The 19,689-nt window shown below is 42.4% G+C and overlaps 1 protein-coding gene and 1 long non-coding RNA gene across 2 annotated transcripts; both read left to right on the forward strand.

Annotated features, from left to right (window-relative positions):
- The first annotated feature begins 6,297 nt into the window (after positions 1-6,297).
- LOC143773510 (uncharacterized) lies at positions 6,298-12,797 on the forward strand. Its single transcript, XM_077260929.1, has 4 exons — positions 6,298-6,406; positions 6,804-6,860; positions 10,516-10,666; positions 11,502-12,797. Exons 2-4 carry the CDS (start codon positions 6,806-6,808, stop codon positions 11,734-11,736), a joined length of 441 nt encoding a protein of 146 aa, XP_077117044.1. The 5' UTR covers positions 6,298-6,406; positions 6,804-6,805; the 3' UTR covers positions 11,737-12,797.
- A 1,214-nt stretch (positions 12,798-14,011) lies between these two features.
- Positions 14,012-15,169, forward strand: LOC143773511 (uncharacterized). The gene is made up of 3 exons (XR_013215212.1): positions 14,012-14,391; positions 14,895-15,004; positions 15,098-15,169. It is a non-coding gene; the product is annotated as an uncharacterized LOC143773511 (long non-coding RNA).
- The last annotated feature ends 4,520 nt before the right edge of the window (positions 15,170-19,689 follow it).

Consider the following 19,689-nt stretch of genomic DNA (forward strand, 5'->3'; position numbering starts at 1 on the left):
CTTCCACGGTCCCACCAACCATTCTCAGAAAAACTCCACTTCTGCTTCACGTCCTCTCTAGTCACACAATAACAGTTCCCATGGAACCCCATATCACATACACAACCATCAGCTTTTGTTTTGGCCAAAAGATTTGTAAAGCCTGCCACCATGACAAGGTGGACTCTTTTGGCAGGGCCCTACTCTACTCTAACCTATTAAACATTTGTTAACATACCCAATACTCTTTTTAGGTATATTTTTATTCATTTTTCTTTAAAGGAATGAGTCACATACATTTTTTTAAATGATCAATAATACAATAGGCAAGGTACAAATACCATCACACCAGGGCCAGACCACAAATTACCATCACATAGTGACTACTGAACCATAGTTCAGTGATAGTGACCATATTTTGATAGAGAGGGGGAAATTGTAAGCTCACCACGCCATGCCATCCAATGTTGAGGGTTGGAATTTGTGTGTCGTGTGCCGGTCCTGCTGGTGAAGTTCAGCCAAAGATTCAAGGATAAGAGGAAATGAGCGGCATATCCATCCAACAATAGATAAAAAAATTTAAATTGCTTTATTCAAAACTCATTAAAAACATGGAATCCAAATAAATATATATAAAATCTGATGCGTTTCTGGCGTCTAAACGTCCTAAGTCATAGGATATGATATCCTCTTATCCTTGGATAGTGACCATAGTGAACGCTGTGGCTTTAGGAATGCGGCATAAACCAAGGTTTATTTAGATGCAGCATAAACCAAGGTGAATCATAAAGTAAACACAGCTCTCTGGGCAAAACAAAAACAAAACAGTAGCACTAGGCACAGTCCTTATATTAGGAAAAACATATACAAATCCCTACGGGGTAATGCTCCATAATGATCATAAATACTAATACATCCAGGTAGGTCAATTTCTAGCATTAAAAATAGGACTTAATACATTGCTGTTCTACACCATAATCAAGGAAGCATATAGGGAGAGACATAAGTAGAACGGATAAAAAGCAATTCTTTATTTAAGATTTAAAAAGAGAAACATACGGTACAATATACGAAAACTTATATGCTAGTATGATGCATGGCGGTGGGCCAAAAAGATTCAGTGGCACCACCAGATGGCAGGCAAGGACAAAATTTTAAATTCTGATATCTATAAACAACATAGACCAGAATAGATCAAAAATTGATCCAAGATCAAACAACCATGTATGCAGAGAAATACCGTTAATGTGCCATGATTATATATATATATATATCTTCCTAACACAAGCTAAGGTGCATACAGCTAGTTCCACTTCCCTTACGCGCATTCCAGCAGCGTGCCTTCATCTGGGGCAACGGTCTATATAATAATGATCCAGCTTCATACTTTGCACTAGCTTTATGCATCTTAGCCTGTATTAGGAAGAGATATATACTGTATACAGTGCCTTGCGAAAGTATTCGGCTCTCTGGAACTTTTCAACCTTTTCCCACATATCATGCTTCAAACATAAAGATACCAAATGTATATTTTTGGTGAAGAAACAACAACAAGTGGAACACAATTGTGAAGCTGAACGAAATTTATTGGTTATTTTAAATTTTTGTGGAAAATCAAAAACTGAAAAAAGGGGCGTGCAATATTATTCGGCCCCTTTACTTTCATTGCAGCAAACTCACTCCAAAGTTCATTGTGGATCTCTGAATGATACAATGTTGTCCTAAATGCCTAATGATGATAAATATAACCCACCTGTGTGTAATCAAGTCTCCGTATAAATGCACCTGCTCTGTGACAGTCTCAGGGTTCTGCTTGAAGCACAGAGAGCAACATGAAGACCAAGGAACACAACAGGCAGGTCCGTGATACTGTTGTGGAGAAGTTTAAAGCCGGATTTGGATACAAAATGATTTCCAAAACTTTAAACATCCCAAGGAGCACTGTGCAATCGATCATATTGAAATAGAAGGAGTATCATGTCACTGCAAATCTACCAAGACCCTGTCGTCCCTCTAAACTTTCATCTCAAACAAGGAGAAGACTGATCGGAGATGCAGCCAAGAAGCCCATGATCACTCTGGATGAACTGCAGAGATCTACAGCTGAGGTGGGACAGTCTGTCCATACGACAACAATCAGTCGTACACTGCACAAATCTGGCCTTTATGGAAGAGTGGCAAGAAGAAAGCCATTTCTCAAAGATGTCCATAAAACGTTTGCAACAAGCCACACCAAACATGTGGAAGTAGGTGCTCTGGTCAGATGAAACCAAAATCAAACTTTTTGGCAACAATGCCAAACTATCTGTTTGGCGTAAAGGCAACACAGCTCATCACCCTGAACACACCATCCCCACTTTCAAACATGGTGGTGGCAGCATCATGATTTGGGCCTGCATTTCTTCAGCAGGAACAGGGAAGATGGTTAAAATTGATGGGAATATGGATGGAGCCAAATACAGGACCATTCTTGAAGAAAACCTGTTGGAGTCTGCAAAAGACCTGAGACTGGGACGGAGATTTGTCTTCCAACAAGACAATAATCCCAAACATAAAGCAAAATCTACAATGGAATGGTTCACAAATAAACGTATCCAGGTGTTAGAATGGCCAAGTCAAAGTCCAGACCTCAATCCAATCGAGAATCTGTGGAAAGCGCTAAAAACTGCTGATCACAAACGATCTCCCATCAAACCTCACTGAGCTCGAGCTGTTTGCCAAGGAAGAATGGGAAAGAATTTCAGTGTTTCGATGTACAAAACTGATAGAGACATACCCCAAGCGACTTGCAGCTGTAATCGCAGCAAAAGGTGTCACAACAAAGTATTAAGTTAAAGGGGCCGAATAATATTGCACGCCCCACTTTTCAGTTTTTGAGTTTCCACAAAAATTTAAAGTAACAAATAAATTTTGTTCAACTTCACAATTGTGTTCCACTTGTTGTTGATTCTTCACCAAAAATTTACATTTGGTAACTTTATGTTTGAAGCATGATATGTGGGAAAAGGTTGAAAAGATCCAGGGAGCCGAATACTTTCGCAAGGCACTGTAGATATAATCATGGCACATTAATGGTATTTCCCTGGATGCATGTTTGTTTGATTTTAGATCAATCTTTGATCTTTTCTGGACTATGCGGTTTATAAAGACCAGAAATTAAAATGTTGTCCTTTCCTGCCATCTGGTGGTGCCACTGAATCTTTTTGGATCACCACCATGCATTATACTGGCATATAAGTTTTCGTATATTGTATGTTTCTCTTTTTAAATCTTAAATAAAGAATTGCTTTTTATCCGTTTTACTTATGTCTCTCCCAAGTGCTTCCACAGTCCTTATATTAACGGGGATCAGCCCACTCAAGGTTAGCAAGACCCACAGTTCAGGCATAAGCAAAACACAAACACTTCTCTGTAGTGTTCCTTTCCAGACACTGAACACTGCTGCTTTTGAGGGCCAGCTACTTAAGCCCTAGATCACACCACACCCTGTGGTGGAGATAAGGTGGACATCCTCCCACCTGCTCTATGGATGTCCACATAAAAGCCAGCCCATTATACAGGTTAGCTTAACCCCTCCCTATACATAGTGTGCTGGAGAAAAAACTCTGGCTTTTAAGTCACTGACGCCATTAAGATTAGTGAAACCTATCTCTCCTCCAGCACTTTACCAGTGACTTTGTCACAATATATATATATATATGAAGACTGATATATTAATGAGAGATTAAATATCATCTCTTCCCATGCATTAGAATAATTGCTGTAGCATATACAATCAATACATATCATCCATAGTTATATCACAACTGATGGGACTATACAACCCTATCAATGCTGTATCTTCAGAGATTTTATTTCAAAAAGATCCCTACAGCCTTCAGCAAATACAAATTCTTATATGTATATATACATGCAAAAACTGACAGCAGGAGATTAATTAATATCTCTTTTCATGCATTAGAATCATTGCTGTGTCATGTAAGATCAAAATACATCATCCCAGGTTATATCACAAATAGTGGGTGTGACGCTCATCACTTCTCACGGCCAAGCCATGAGTCAGAGGGGTCAAGGAGTCCAAGGTCAGAAGCCAGGAGGGTACGTCATAGACAGAAGGAAGCAACAGAAGCGTAGTCAGGTAATTTTCCGAGGTCAGAGTGCCGGGATGATAACGGATCAGAGCTGAAGGGGTTAAACAGGCGGATGGTCAGAACGAAGTCCAACGTCAGGCAACAGATTAAGCATACAGAACTCAAGGCACAGGAAAGCACAAACTGAATGTACGTCTGGCAGTGGTCTGGGAGAAGCTGCTTAGTTAAGTAGCATAGCAATCACCCGGGATAGTGAACACCTGGAGACAGCCGACACCTCCCAGTCACAGATTGGATAGTCGAGCTGTCATTCAACACACTGACAGCTCAGCATGCCCCTGTACCTGCATTGGACGGCCGAGCTGTCAGTAACTGCATCCCAGATACCCTGAGGGATGGTACAGTGACAGCGGGACTATGCAACCCTGTGATGTCCACTAGGCTGTCCTTGCTTCGCAGTAGAGATTGGCACCCTAATATGTGATTTGGCACCCCTGCTCCACGGTAGCTTGCCCTTACTTGCCCTTATGTTCCCTTGATGCTAAGGTAAATAACATTCTAATCTAGACAAACTAAGCCTGTTCTTATGATAACTAAAGAGCATTCCATGCCTCGACACGTTTCTCCATATGTAGGACTATCAGGAGGCCATGTATAAAAGTTATGACAGATGGTAAATGCAGGATAATAGTATGCCCATTGTGATATGAAAATAGTATACTCAAAAATAAAATACATCACAGCAGTAATAATATCCCTTAATTAGCCCCTATATTAATAATCTTTCACATCCTGGCACTTCCTGTAATAACATCTCCCATCCTTGTCCCATATGTCTCATTCCTGGCCCCATATGTCCTCCAATCATGGCCCCAAGTGTCTCCATCCTGCCCCCATATGTCCTCCCATCCTAGCCCCATGTGTCTTCATCCTGCCCCATGTGTCTCCTGATAGGACCCATTGAAGTGCAGGAGGCACTATTATGTTTTAACAACAACAAAGGACTTTTAAAGTGATGGAGAGTGCCACCTCTTCTCTTTTTTTAACTGTTATACATGGACTGTTTTTCTGATGAGATCCAGGATCCAATTATACCGGTCGCAACAGTACTGTTGTATGAGGCAATTTTGTAACTAGCGATATGTGATTTTTGGTGCCGGGTTTTTCTTCTTCACCATATTCACGTGTCTCCATCTTCCCTCATGTGTCTACATCCTTCCCCAAGTGTCTCCATCCTGACTCATATTATCTTCCATCCTGTCCCATGTGTCTCCATCCTGCCCCAGGTGTCTCCATCCTGCTCCAGGTGTCTCCATCCTGCCCCATGTGTCTCCATCCTGCCCCATATAATCTTCCATCCTGCCCCATGTGTCTCCATCCTGGTCCATGAGTCCTCCCATCCTGCCCCTATATTGCGGCTTTCAGTACAAAAATTTTAAAAAAGTTCTCCTTACCTGGCCGCAGTCCAACAGTGTCCTCTTCCTCCTCCATTTGAGGCATAGACGCACTGGCGCATGGCAGTGGTGTCATACACCGGCGACGTACGCGCCAACATCAGCTGCCAGCTTCTGATTGGCTACCGGCTATTAACTGTTGCAGTGCAGGAAGCTGTTGGCTTCCTTCATGACAATAGATTTGAACTGAATGTGCATCGATTACTGGACTGGCAGAATCCTGTCCTTGGAGCCCAGTGAGCAAAAGCAAAAAGAGGGGGTCCCAGTCTAGGCCCCTCTTTTTGCTTCTGCTTACTGAGCTACATACACCAGTAAGGGCAGTAATGCCCTGATGGTGGCCTTGCTTATTTGTGTCACTCAGCGAGTGCAGTAACAGAGAAAAATGTAGCAGCAGTAGCTCAACATTGGGGTGACAGTAAGATGATGAGTTTGTGTAGGCCGGCAATAGATGGGGACAGTGCTGAGTATATGAATAGTCAAATGTCTAATAAGGTTTTCTTTATACCCAAAATAAAGGTGCGCCATGGTAATTACTGTATAAACATGCCCACTCAGATGTTTCACCCCACCCCGCGCCCCCCTATCCTGAAGTTGAACCCCTAGCTATGCCTCTGTTTAGATGTAAATCATCCTGTGCATTTAGGGTATATACTGTATATGTACACATCAATGCAATCTGTAAAACATAACATGATTTGCATCCTGCCCTGGTTAGCAATAATCTTAGTAACTAATTATACCTGGATGACTAATGACTACCCTTCCCTGCGTCCTCTCCCTCTGTGTACTCCAGTGACTTAGCAACTAAAGCTGTTCCCATTAACATCTCACTACATACCGTCCACCATCAGACAGACACTGGCCGAGTCCTGCAACTAGTCCGTGAGTAGCAGCATTTCTTAACTGTTTCGCTAAATCCTTTGCTACGTTTAATGGGTTAAATGAATTTTACTGTAGATTGTATACCCTGCAGTTGTCAGCATTGCACACTACCACTACTTTCCTTGGACAGATACAGTCATGTGAAAAAGTAAGGACACACCCCATGTAATTTTTTTTATGATATATGGACTTGTCAATATTTCCTCTTTGCTCAGACAGTACATAGACATAAAAGTGATGTAACTGATCAAAAACATACAAGGACATATTGAAAAATAAAACCCCCATTGTTAGAGGAGGCAAGCTTTATTTCCATGCTACTTATCTAGATGCACAGTGTGAACTGTTATATTTCTAGGAGTCTGTAGTCTAACAACACGTCTATTTCTTGTTTTAGCAATGATGAAGTCTCGCTATAGCGAACAACTTGCTGTCTTCAGTCCTCACAGTACAGGTAAATGTTACAGGTTAAATCTAGGATTGCTCTCAGTGGGAAAAAAAACAAGAAAATAATCTTGTAGATAATAACCTTTAATGGCTAACAAAAATAAAATAGATTATGTTACAAAGCAAGCCTTAGAGACATCAAAGAAACATAAATATATACACAAAAAACACAGAGGCATGGGATAATATATGGGCATTTCTATAAACAAACTGAGCTCAGAGAATTAATCCATAATTGGATTAGATTAGTGGTGTGAATGTTTTAGACCGGGGTCACACTTGCGAGTTCAATGCGAGAAACTCGCACGAGTCTCTCGTATCAAGTCCCGGCACTGCCGCCGGCACTCGGGACCGGAGCGTGCGGCTGCATAGAAATACATACAGCCACAAACTCCAGTCCCAAGTACCGGAGGCAGTGCCAGGACTTGATGCGAGAGACTCGTGCGAGTTTCTCGCATTGAACTCGAAAGTGTGACCCCGGGCTTATAGTCCCAATATCCATGTAAGATCAGAGGCCTTACTGGCTCTGGGTAAAGCTAATTTAAACCTTAGATGGCTTTTCTATGCTTAACATATTGATTACCCCACCTTAGTATCCTTGGAGGTCACTCAGGTATCACACAAGCCTGTCGACTGTTTCCTAGGTGCTGCAGCTCACCTCCTATTGAAGTGAATAAGATTTGAGCTGCAGTACCCAGAACAGCTACTATACATTATAAAGAGCTATGCTGTTCTTTCCCTGCTAAAAGGAGTCCGTCAGACTGTAAGATACCGCCACAGTGAATTCCTCCACATTACCCTCCACATGCAGTAGTATGATGACCCTATTTTACTCCACCCTTCAACTCACAAGGAAAAGTATAGTTACTCCAACACAGTATGATTCCACAACTGTGATTCCCACACAACCCTCCACGCATTATAAAGCACCTACAAACAGTATAATGGCCTCACACCTCTCCACACTGTATAATGGACCCCACACAAACCTTCACACTTTATAATTGCTTGCAAAAAGTATAAAGGCTCCCACATAGCCCTCCAAATATTATAATTGCCCCTACATAGCCTTACATATAGTAGAATGCACCCCACAGACCTTTATATAGAATAATGCACTCCCATAGTCCTCCAGACAGTATAATACACTCCCCACATTCCTCCATATAGTATAATGCACTTACCATAGTCCTCCATTTGGTATAGTGCACTCCCCACAATCCTCCATACAGTATAATGCACTTCCCATAATCCCCCTTACAGTATAATGTGCTCCACATTGTCCTCTATACAGTATAACAGTTCAACTGTATCCAGGATGCAGATACAGTTGAACTTGTGATGACGTGCAGGGGGCCTTGTGCCGGCGCTGGCATCGGGCCTCCTTAACTCACGGGCCACATGGCGGCTGCATGACAGTGCAGGGAGATTGTGTCTCCCTTCTCTGCCATAGAGCATAACTGTATTGCTGCCCTGTGCATGCTGATACAGTTAAAAGTAGCAAAGCTCCAGGTGGACCCCTCCGAGCTCAGGGCCTGGAGTGACCACACCATTTGTCCCCGCCTCCCTTCCCTAACGTGAGCAGAGACTGAGGCAACAGATAGCATGATCCAGAGCAAGAAAAGCAGAGAAGCTAAGTAGTGGCCATAATGACACAAGTATCTTTCCTAAGAGGAAAAGGACAGGGGATCAGTGGTTGAAAAATAGGACTCCCGCTTATTGTTTAGTGGTGCTGTTTTTGGAGACTAGGGAAGCTCCTGAAGTGCTGTGCTGGCTGATAGTGAAGCTAGAGAGGCTAATGGACGGTAAGCGGAATGAGCTCATGAAGTAACAGAATGTGTATGAAGATGTTCTATATTTTAAGGGAAATGTCCATGAAGTTTTGTAAGCGCTATCCCCTTGTACATGCAGCTCCCCACATTTTTGTTTAGGAAAAGACCATTTATTTTTTAGGTGGTGGTCTCCCTCATTGAATTTCATAACACCTAGTCTTGGCCATCCGAAGTCACTGCAAGGGCATAGCTCTCCAATAGCTAGGGTCCATACACCCAGCCAGGACCCCCATTTTCCTGTATTGTGCCGGGGCATAGACACAAATGTCCCTCGCCCACGGCTACATCCGTGCCACATTACACAGTGTTGTGGGGGCCCCTATAAGGGTTGTAGGGTATTTATAGTGACCGTTTTTTTGCCTGGTATCATATAGAGCTGTATCATCTAAGTGCCATTTTCTTTGCTCTTTACTGGGCTTTTCTTTATTACGCATTGTCTGTCTTTACCGTTTTGTTTCTGATGTATAGTTTTTAATGTACACTCACCGGCCACTTTATTAGGTACACCTGTCCAACTTCTTGTTAACACTTAATTTCTAATCAGCCAATCGCATGGCGGCAACTCAGTGCATTTAGGCATGTAGACATGGTCAAGACAATCTCCTGCAGTTCAAACCGAGCATCAGTATGGGGAAGAAAGGTGATTTGAGTGCCTTTGAACGTGGCATGGTTGTTGGTGCCAGAAGGGCTGGTCTGAGTATTTCAGAAACTGCTGATCTACTGGGATTTTCACGCACAACCATCTCTAGGGTTTACAGAGAATGGTCCGAAAAAGAAAAAAAATCCAGTGAGCGGCAGTTCTGTGGGCGGAAATGCCTTGTTGATGCCAGAGGTCAGAGGAGAATGGGCAGACTGGTTCGAGCTGATAGAAAGGCAACAGTGACTCAAATCGCCACCCGTTACAACCAAGGTAGGCCTAAGAGCATCTCTGAACGCACAGTGCGTCGAACTTTGAGGCAGATGGGCTACAGCAGCAGAAGACCACACCGGGTACCACTCCTTTCATCTAAGAACAGGAAACTGAGGCTACAATTTGTACAAGCTCATCGAAATTGGACAGTAGAAGATTGGAAAAACGTTGCTTGGTCTGATGAGTCTCGATTTCTGCTGCGACATTCGGATGGTAGGGTCAGAATTTGGCGTAAACAACATGAAAGCATGGATCCATCCTGCCTTGTATGGAGCATCTTTGGGATGTGCAGCCGACAAATCTGCGGCAACTGTGTGATGCCATCATGTCAATATGGACCAAAATCTCTGAGGAATGCTTCCAGCACCTTGTTGAATCTATGCCACGAAGAATTGAGGCAGTTCTGAAGGCAAAAGGGGGTCCAACCCGTTACTAGCATGGTGTACCTAATAAAGTGGCCGGTGAGTGTATATCTAAGAAATTGTTTTTTTAAGGGGATTTATATGTTAGAATTAATCGCAATGTATCCATAAAAATTGGATGCTAAGTGTTTCATCTGTATGGAATCTGTTTTTTTTTGTGCACAAATAGACTTCAATGGGCGAATCTCATCCTAAATACGTTTTTCCTGAACATCCTTATTAAAAAACATTGCTCCCGAGTACTGTCAGTTTTTTCATTGACAAGGCTATGGCCAAAAAAACTGTTGTGTGAATGAAGCCTAACAAATACAGATGTAGGCATACTCCTTTTATTATTTGACCCCTTCAACTGATTGAAGCTGAAAAGTGAAATTATTGATGTCAGAAGTCATGTAGCTGTCACATCCTTACGTATTGCCCCCAAGAGGTTTGTTTCTTTCTGTATATGTTATTCTTTCACTTATATCATATTCATGTTCTGCACCATTTCTTACCTAGACTATGTTCCATTTAATGGGAAGATATGGAAAGCCGGAGTCCATCAAAGTAAGGTGGATGTTCTTGAAGAGGAATTAAGAAGAGGTTACCGGCAGGAAGCTTTAAGCCTTAGTGCAGTAATGGAGAATATGACACATCTTTATCTGACAAGGTGGTGATGAACATATTGTGGGGATTCAGAGCTCTCACCGTTAGGCCATGTTCAGTATTTGGTCAGTATTATACCTCAGTATTTGTAAGCCAAAACCAGAAGTGGAACAATCAAAGGAAAACTATAGAAGCACATCACCACTCCTGTATTTATAATCCTCTCCTGGTTTTGGCTTACAAACACTGAGGTAAAATACTGACAAAATACAAAATGTGTGATCATTGCCTTTGGGGAAAAGAGAAGAAACTGGCCCACCATTAGGCTTTAGAAACTAAAGTTAGGGTATGTTAACACAGCGTTTTTGCGGAGTTTTCTTTCTGCAGCCAAAATCTTCACTCTTCTGCATATAAAACACAGCAAATATATGTGGGTTTTTTTCTCTGCGTTTTTTGTTGAGATTTTCAGGAGCATTACATGTGTGATTTATCTTCCGTGTATGTTATTAAAGTTACCATAACTTTATTCACCACAGATGCTGCAAAAAATGCTTCAGAAATGCTGCGTTTTTTACAGTGTTTTTGCACTTTCTCATTTCTTTTTATGGGTGGTGAAAAAAATGCAACAAAAAAGCAGAAAAAAAATGCACATCCTTCCTTCCTAGTCCATGGAAAGCCGCTAAAGCTAATTAATTCTTTATAGTCGCTCTGTAACTTGAAACTTGTTCCCCAATGCAAAAGCTGCTAAAAAGACCTCCAGAATTATAATATCGTCTCCTGTGCCTGAAGGGGTTTCAGCCACCTCAGGTACCGGGGCTACTAGGCACATTGTTACCTATGCACTTCCTACCGCATCTTATAGTAAAGTCCTCTCATATCTTGCTGGTTTTACGTTGAAGGTACAAAGTGCTAGAAAAAGAACTGAAAAGCACAAAAATGGACGTGGAAGCGGCAGAAAAGCAGCAGATGGAAGCACAGAGAGTCCAGTCGGAGCTCCTGCATCACAATGGGGACCTTCTAAGGAAGCTAAAGAAACTTCGCCAAACCATAGAGGAACAACAAGATAGAAAAATCACCAAACTCCAGACTCAGCCAGAAATTACACACTGGAAACTAGTCAACCTGAAAGATTGATGACATTTAATATCAGTCAATGTCAATTCGGAAGGAGTTTGCTTTGATGGAAACTATTTTCTGAGTAAAACACTTTTTAAATAAATGATCTAAAATCCATAGTGTCCATAGCAATAATGCTATTTTCAGATTTATGTCTGTCAAATCTGTATCTGCTTGCATGATTGCAGTGTTTCCGTCTGAGAATACAGGACAATGTTTCTAAGGTCGGCACTTGTGTTTTAGGCTATGTGCCCACGATCCAGAAGTAGCAGCGTTTTAGATGCAGCACATGTCCGCTGCGCCAAAGTGCTGTCGTCTATTGAACGCAGGTGATCACTGAACCGTGCGAATTCTTTGTATCCAATACATTGTATGGGTGATATTTCTGTTGCGGAGACTTGCGTCTCCACGAGAGAAATTGACATGCTGCCGTCTGGAAAGATTCAATATATTGTGACAGATCTTGAGATTTCAGCAGCAAAGTGCTAGGAAACTGGTACATATGCTCTGCACCCTGTATGATACACTAAAAGGGTTGTCTGGTCCAAATCGATAAGTCTGCAGTGATTCTGTGTGACTGCAGACTTATGAATCCCCCTAGCGCATGCACTGTGCGCTACAGAGATTTGCTGGTTTCTGAGCCAGGACCAGAGGGTATATATCGGTTGTACATATTCCCAGGAACAGACCTTCTGCACGCGGCCTAGCTCCATGTACTTATATAGGGCAAGGCCACACCCTCTAGCCAGCCACACCGGCTGGGCAACCATATCACTAGTTGGGCCGCGGCCTCCATTTATACAAATGTATGTAGCGAGGCCACACCCACTGCCCAGGAATATGTATAACTCATACATACCCTCGGGGCCAGACTCAGAAAATGGCGATTCCCCGCAAAGTACAGTGCGTGCCCTCAGGGAATTCATAAATCTGCAGCCACGCAGAGAGGCTGCAGACTTATTGATTTGGACCAGACAACCCCTTTAATAGGGGTCTCCAGGTTCTAGGTATAATAGGTGGATATTTGATATATCATATGGTTGGAACAGAGAATCAATAAAGAGAAAATCACCGCTACTATGTTTGCTCTTGGCTCAACTTGGCTATTTCTGATAGTCAAATGCTTGCCCACGGTTAATCGCAAGTGTAATGTGCGGCTTCTTACTCTCACATCATCTGAAGCCGGGACGTGTACAACACCCGGCCTCAGATGATCCATGATGCGAGGGGAAGAAGCCGTGCGCATGCGCGAGGTAAGTATGGCACTTGCGATGATGTCGGCGCTTGTAAGTTATGTTATCACACCCACAGGAGCGTGATAACATCTAAGTGAGCGGCTAGTCTGGGGACACTAACGCCACATCGACTAGTCAAAGTCCTCATTTACATATCATAAACGGAGTGTAGAAATATTTTTTTTAAAGATCTGCTTATGTGTGTAATGTAATACAGGGACTGTTAGCAGGTTATTTACATATGCAGACAAAACTGCTGGTGGGTCTGGGGGGACGTGACCAGGGGTGGATTAAGGGTAGCCAGGGCCCTGGGCTGTTCAGACACTGTGGGCCCCCCCCGGTCATGTGATGGGGGTCATATGACGGGGGTCATGTGACGGGGGTCATGTGACGGGGGGTCATGTGACGGGGGTCATGTGATACCTGAACCAGATTATTCCAGAAAAATGGCCGGGCCCTACTCTACTGTAACCTATTAAATATTTATTAAAATATCCAATACAATTTAGGTATATTTGGATTTATTTTTCAATTTTTAAAATGACCAATATCACATACAAGGAATAAATACCACCGCACCATGACCAGACCACAAATTACAACCACAGTGATCGAATAATATCACATACAAGGAACAAATACCACCGCACCATGTCAAGACCACATATTACCACCACTTGGTGACCAAATAGCACATACAAGGGACAAATACCACAACACCATTTCCAGACCACATATTACCACCACATAGTGAATGAATACTACAATACTGAGATCAGTAATAAAAAAAAAGAACACAATACTATCACCATCAGTGCCAGTATTCACAGGAGATCTGTACTTAGTATGCAGTGTCTGTGTAGAGGTAATACAGAGATCACTGGTGACATTATACACAGGACCTCTGTATATAGTATACAGTGTATAGTGTCAGTGTATAGGTAACACTGACTCACCAGTGATGTCTCTAGGTGAAGTCCTTCATCTTTCATCCAGCACAGACCACCATAATTTCTTCCAGCCAGGACTCGTTTCTGCGGGAAATAACACAGTTAGGGTATGTTCACACGTTCCTGATTTCAATCCTTTTTTTTCAGGACTAAAACCGCAGCTCTTGGCAGAAAACGCAGGTGCGTTTTTGGTGCGTTTTTGGATGCGGTTTTTGATGCGGTTTTTGATGCAGTTTTCTCTGCAGATTGTCTGTGTTTGACACAAATAAAGCTTTTAACTGCAGTGGGGAAAAAAAAAAAAAGAAACGATGTCATTTCCTTGTCCAACCCTTTTCTTCTTCCATCCTCCATTTTGGAACTTACACATCAAAATGAGTGGACGTGCTGAGCGTAGGCCAGATGACAGCCCGCGGATCCAGCTCCGCACGCCACACCGGATTGCGATCCTGGGGTTGATGCTTCTAATTCTGAATCGACATGCACGTCAGGTAAGCAGATGTCTGTTTGTTTTATATATTGGGTTATGGGTACATGTCCACGTTCTGGAAACGCTGTGTGTTTGGCGCTGCGTGTGGCCGCAGCGCCAAACATGCAGCGTCCACATGTAACAGCATAGTGGAGGGGATTTAATGAAATCACGTGTCCACTGTGTGTCATCCGTCAGCCCTGCGACTCCGGACATGCTGCGCGTCTTTTATGATCACAGCATGTCCGTGTTCCTTGTTGAGAAGCTGCGGCTCCGCAAGGAAAAACAGGGCCCTATGCGTGGGGTGCGATGATGCTGGATTTGTACAAGGAACACATCTGGCATCATTGCGTCCCAGAAGGGGGCGGGGCTTTGCACATAGCGGCTTTGGCGCTCCAACGATAACGATGGCCATCCTGAACGTGGACACGTACCCTTACATAATCCGCATTGCTTTCCAGGCATGTTTGATATTTTTTTCTCATTGTTGTGTTTTACAAAATATATATATTTTTTTTATTTTAGAGGCAGCGGCGGCAGAGAAGACGTGCGCAGAAAAGGATGTGGGTACACCCGCTTTTAGCAGAGCGAACAGAGAAGGGGCACTTTTATGTGCTGTACAATGATTTGAGGAGGTAAGTAGAAATATATTGAATGACAAATTTACCTTTTTTTGCTAACAATACTTGTGAAGTAACCCTTTTTTTTGTTTCTTTTTCAATTTTCAGATATCCGGAAAAATTTATCTCTTTTTGTCGGCTACCAATTATGGCATTTGACAGACTGCTTACCATCCTGGCACCCCATTTAACAGGAAAGGCTGCTCATCACCTTGCGGTAAGTAACAATTTTTCGGGGGGAATGTCGTTACGTCTCTATTTTACACGTCTCTGTGTCCAGTATGTGTGATTAAACCCACCCAGTCCTCCTGTTGGACGGGGGGCACACATACACACACACACGTGAGATACGGGCGAGTGTTGGATGGTAATCCCCGGCCGTGCCGCCTGCACTCTGGAGCAGAGTGTGCACCCACATACCAATACATGGAGCCGCACGCTCCACAACGGAGTGCACGCAGCAGGTCCGGGGATTACCATGCAACACTCGGTCATATCTCGCATGCGTGTGTGCACAAGTCCCATCAGGCTTTTTATTTAATGTTTTTTACACCCTTTGTGTTGTGCTGGGTAGGGTTGAGCGAAACGGGTCGATCATTTTCAAAAGTCGCCGACTTTTGGCTAAGTCGGCGTCTCATGAAACCCGATCCGACCCCTGTGCTTGTCGGCCATGCGGTACGCGACTTTCGCGCCAAAGTCGCGTTTCAATGACGCGAAAAGCGCCATTTCTCAGCCAATGAAGGTGAACGCAGAGTGTGGGCAGCGTGATGACATAGATCCTGGTCCCCACCATCTTAGAGAAGGGCATTGCAGTGATTGGCTTGCTGTCTGCGGCGTCACAGGGGCTATAAAGGGGCGTTCCCGCCGACCGCCATCTTACTGCTGCTGATCTGAGCTTAGGGACAGGTTGCTGCCGCTTCATCAGAAGCAGGGAGAGCGTTAGGCAGGGTCCACTAACCACCAAACCGCTTGTGCTGCAGCGATTTCCACTGTCCAACACCACCTTCGGTGTGCAGGGACTGTGGAAGCTATTTTTTTTTTTTTTTCCCCTCAGCGCTGTAGCTCATTGGGCTGCCCTAGAAGGCTCCGTGATAGCTGTATTGCTGTGTGTACGCCACTGTGGAAACCAACTGCTTTTTTCAAAGCACATATCCTCTTGTTCCTTCCTTTCTGCACAGCTATCTTTTCTGTTTTTCCACACTTTTTATTTAATTTGTGCATCAGTCCACTCCTATTGCTGCCTGCCATACCTGGCTTACATTACTGCAGGGAGATAGTAATTGTAGGACAGTTTTTTTTTTTTTTTTGTTTTTTTTTTTTGTGGGAGATTAAGATTGGCATTTCTGCTACAGTGCCATCCCTGTGTGTGCCATCTCTCACTGAGTGGGCCATAGAAAGCCTATTTATTTTTTCCGTGATTTGTGTTCTAAAATCTACCTCAACACAAAAACAGTACATCAATCAGTGGGAGAAAAATATTGGCCTCAGTCAGGGCTTGTGTGCCACTGCTGTGTGTGCTATCTCTCATTCAGTGGGCTATAGCAAGCCTATTTTTTTTTTTTTTTTTTAATATTATTTGGTTTCTAATTCTCCCTGAAAAAAAAAAAAAAAACCTAAAAAAACAGTGGGAGAATAATATTGCCCTTTCAGCTTGTGTGCCAGTCTTGACTCCTGGGTGTGCCACCTCTCTCCCTCTCATTCAGTGGGCCATAGAAAGCCTATTTATTTTTTTTTTAAATATTATTGGGTTTCTAAAGTCTCCCTGAAAAAACAAAAAAACCATAAAAAAACAGTGGGAGAGTAATATTGCCCTTTCAGCTTGTGTGCCAGTCTTGACTCCTGGGTGTGCCACCTCTCTCCCTTTCATTCAGTGGGCCATAGAAAGCCTATTTATTTTTTCCGTGATTTGTGTTCTAAAATCTACCTCAACACAAAAACACTACATCAATCAGTGGGAGAAAAATATTGGCCTCAGTCAGGGCTTGTGTGCCACTGCTGTGTGTGCTATCTCTCATTCAGTGGGCTATAGCAAGCCTATTTTTTTTTTTTTTTTTTTTTTTTTTTAATATTATTTGGTTTCTAAAGTCTCCCTGAAAAAAAAAATAAAACATAAAAAAACAGTGGGAGAGTAATATTGCCCTTTCAGCTTGTGTGCCAGTCTTGACTCCTGGGTGTGCCACCTCTCTCCCTTTCATTCAGTGGGCCATAGAAAGCCTATTTATTTTTTCCGTGATTTGTGTTCTAAAATCTACCTCAACACAAAAACACTACATCAATCAGTGGGAGAAAAATATTGGCCTCAGTCAGGGCTTGTGTGCCACTGCTGTGTGTGCTATCTCTCATTCAGTGGGCTATAGCAAGCCTATTTTTTTTTTTTTTTTTTTAATATTATTTGGTTTCTAAAGTCTCCCTGAAAAAAAAAAAAAACCATAAAAAAACAGTGGGAGAGTAATATTGCCCTTTCAGCTTGTGTGCCAGTCTTGACTCCTGGGTGTGCCACCTCTCTCCCTCTCATTCAGTGGGCCATAGAAAGCCTATTTATTTATTTTTTTAAATATTATTGGGTTTCTAAAGTCTCCCTGAAAAAACAAAAAATACATAAAAAAACAGTGGGAGAGTAATATTGCCCTTTCAGCTTGTGTGCCAGTCTTGACTCCTGGGTGTGCCACCTCTCTCCCTTTCATTCAGTGGGCCATAGAAAGCCTATTTATTTTTTCCGTGATTTGTGTTCTAAAATCTACCTCAACACAAAAACACTACATCAATCAGTGGGAGAAAAATATTGGCCTCAGTCAGGGCTTGTGTGCCACTGCTGTGTGTGCTATCTCTCATTCAGTGGGCTATAGCAAGCCTATTTTTTTTTTTTTTTTTTTAATATTATTTGGTTTCTAAAGTCTCCCTGAAAAAAAAAAAAAACCATAAAAAAACAGTGGGAGAGTAATATTGCCCTTTCAGCTTGTGTGCCAGTCTTGACTCCTGGGTGTGCCACCTCTCTCCCTCTCATTCAGTGGGCCATAGAAAGCCTATTTATTTATTTTTTTAAATATTATTGGGTTTCTAAAGTCTCCCTGAAAAAACAAAAAATACATAAAAAAACAGTGGGAGAGTAATATTGCCCTTTCAGCTTGTGTGCCAGTCTTGACTCCTGGGTGTGCCACCTCTCTCCCTTTCATTCAGTGGGCCATAGAAAGCCTATTTATTTTTTCCGTGATTTGTGTTCTAAAATCTACCTCAACACAAAAACACTACATCAATCAGTGGGAGAAAAATATTGGCCTCAGTCAGGGCTTGTGTGCCACTGCTGTGTGTGCTATCTCTCATTCAGTGGGCTATAGCAAGCCTTTTTTTTTTTTTTTTTTTTTTTTAATATTATTTGGTTTCTAAAGTCTCCCTGAAAAAAAAAAAAAACCATAAAAAAACAGTGGGAGAGTAATATTGCCCTTTCAGCTTGTGTGCCAGTCTTGACTCCTGGGTGTGCCACCTCTCTCCCTTTCATTCAGTGGGCCATAGAAAGCCTATTTATTTTTTCCGTGATTTGTGTTCTAAAATCTACCTCAACACAAAAACACTACATCAATCAGTGGGAGAAAAATATTGGCCTCAGTCAGGGCTTGTGTGCCACTGCTGTGTGTGCTATCTCTCATTCAGTGGGCTATAGCAAGCCTATTTTTTTTTTTTTTTAATATTATTTGGTTTCTAAAGTCTCCCTGAAAAAAAAAAAAAACCATAAAAAAACAGTGGGAGAGTAATATTGCCCTTTCAGCTTGTGTGCCAGTCTTGACTCCTGGGTGTGCCACCTCTCTCCCTTTCATTCAGTGGGCCATAGAAAGCCTATTTATTTTTTCCGTGATTTGTGTTCTAAAATCTACCTCAACACAAAAACACTACATCAATCAGTGGGAGAAAAATATTGGCCTCAGTCAGGGCTTGTGTGCCACTGCTGTGTGTGCTATCTCTCATTCAGTGGGCTATAGCAAGCCTATTTTTTTTTTTTTTTTTTAATATTATTTGGTTTCTAAAGTCTCCCTGAAAAAAAAAAAAAACCATAAAAAAACAGTGGGAGAGTAATATTGCCCTTTCAGCTTGTGTGCCAGTCTTGACTCCTGGGTGTGCCACCTCTCTCCCTCTCATTCAGTGGGCCATAGAAAGCCTATTTATTTTTTTTTTTTAAATATTATTGGGTTTCTAAAGTCTCCCTGAAAAAACAAAAAATACATAAAAAAACAGTGGGAGAGTAATATTGCCCTTTCAGCTTGTGTGCCAGTCTTGACTCCTGGGTGTGCCACCTCTCTCCCTTTCATTCAGTGGGCCATAGAAAGCCTATTTATTTTTTCCGTGATTTGTGTTCTAAAATCTACCTCAACACAAAAACACTACATCAATCAGTGGGAGAAAAATATTGGCCTCAGTCAGGGCTTGTGTGCCACTGCTGTGTGTGCTATCTCTCATTCAGTGGGCTATAGCAAGCCTTTTTTTTTTTTTTAATATTATTTGGTTTCTAAAGTCTCCCTGAAAAAAAAAAAAAACCATAAAAAAACAGTGGGAGAGTAATATTGCCCTTTCAGCTTGTGTGCCAGTCTTGACTCCTGGGTGTGCCACCTCTCTCCCTTTCATTCAGTGGGCCATAGAAAGCCTATTTATTTTTTCCGTGATTTGTGTTCTAAAATCTACCTCAACACAAAAACACTACATCAATCAGT

The sequence above is a fragment of the Ranitomeya variabilis genome, chromosome 5, assembly GCF_051348905.1.
Source record: "Ranitomeya variabilis isolate aRanVar5 chromosome 5, aRanVar5.hap1, whole genome shotgun sequence".
NCBI lineage: Eukaryota > Metazoa > Chordata > Amphibia > Anura > Dendrobatidae > Ranitomeya > Ranitomeya variabilis.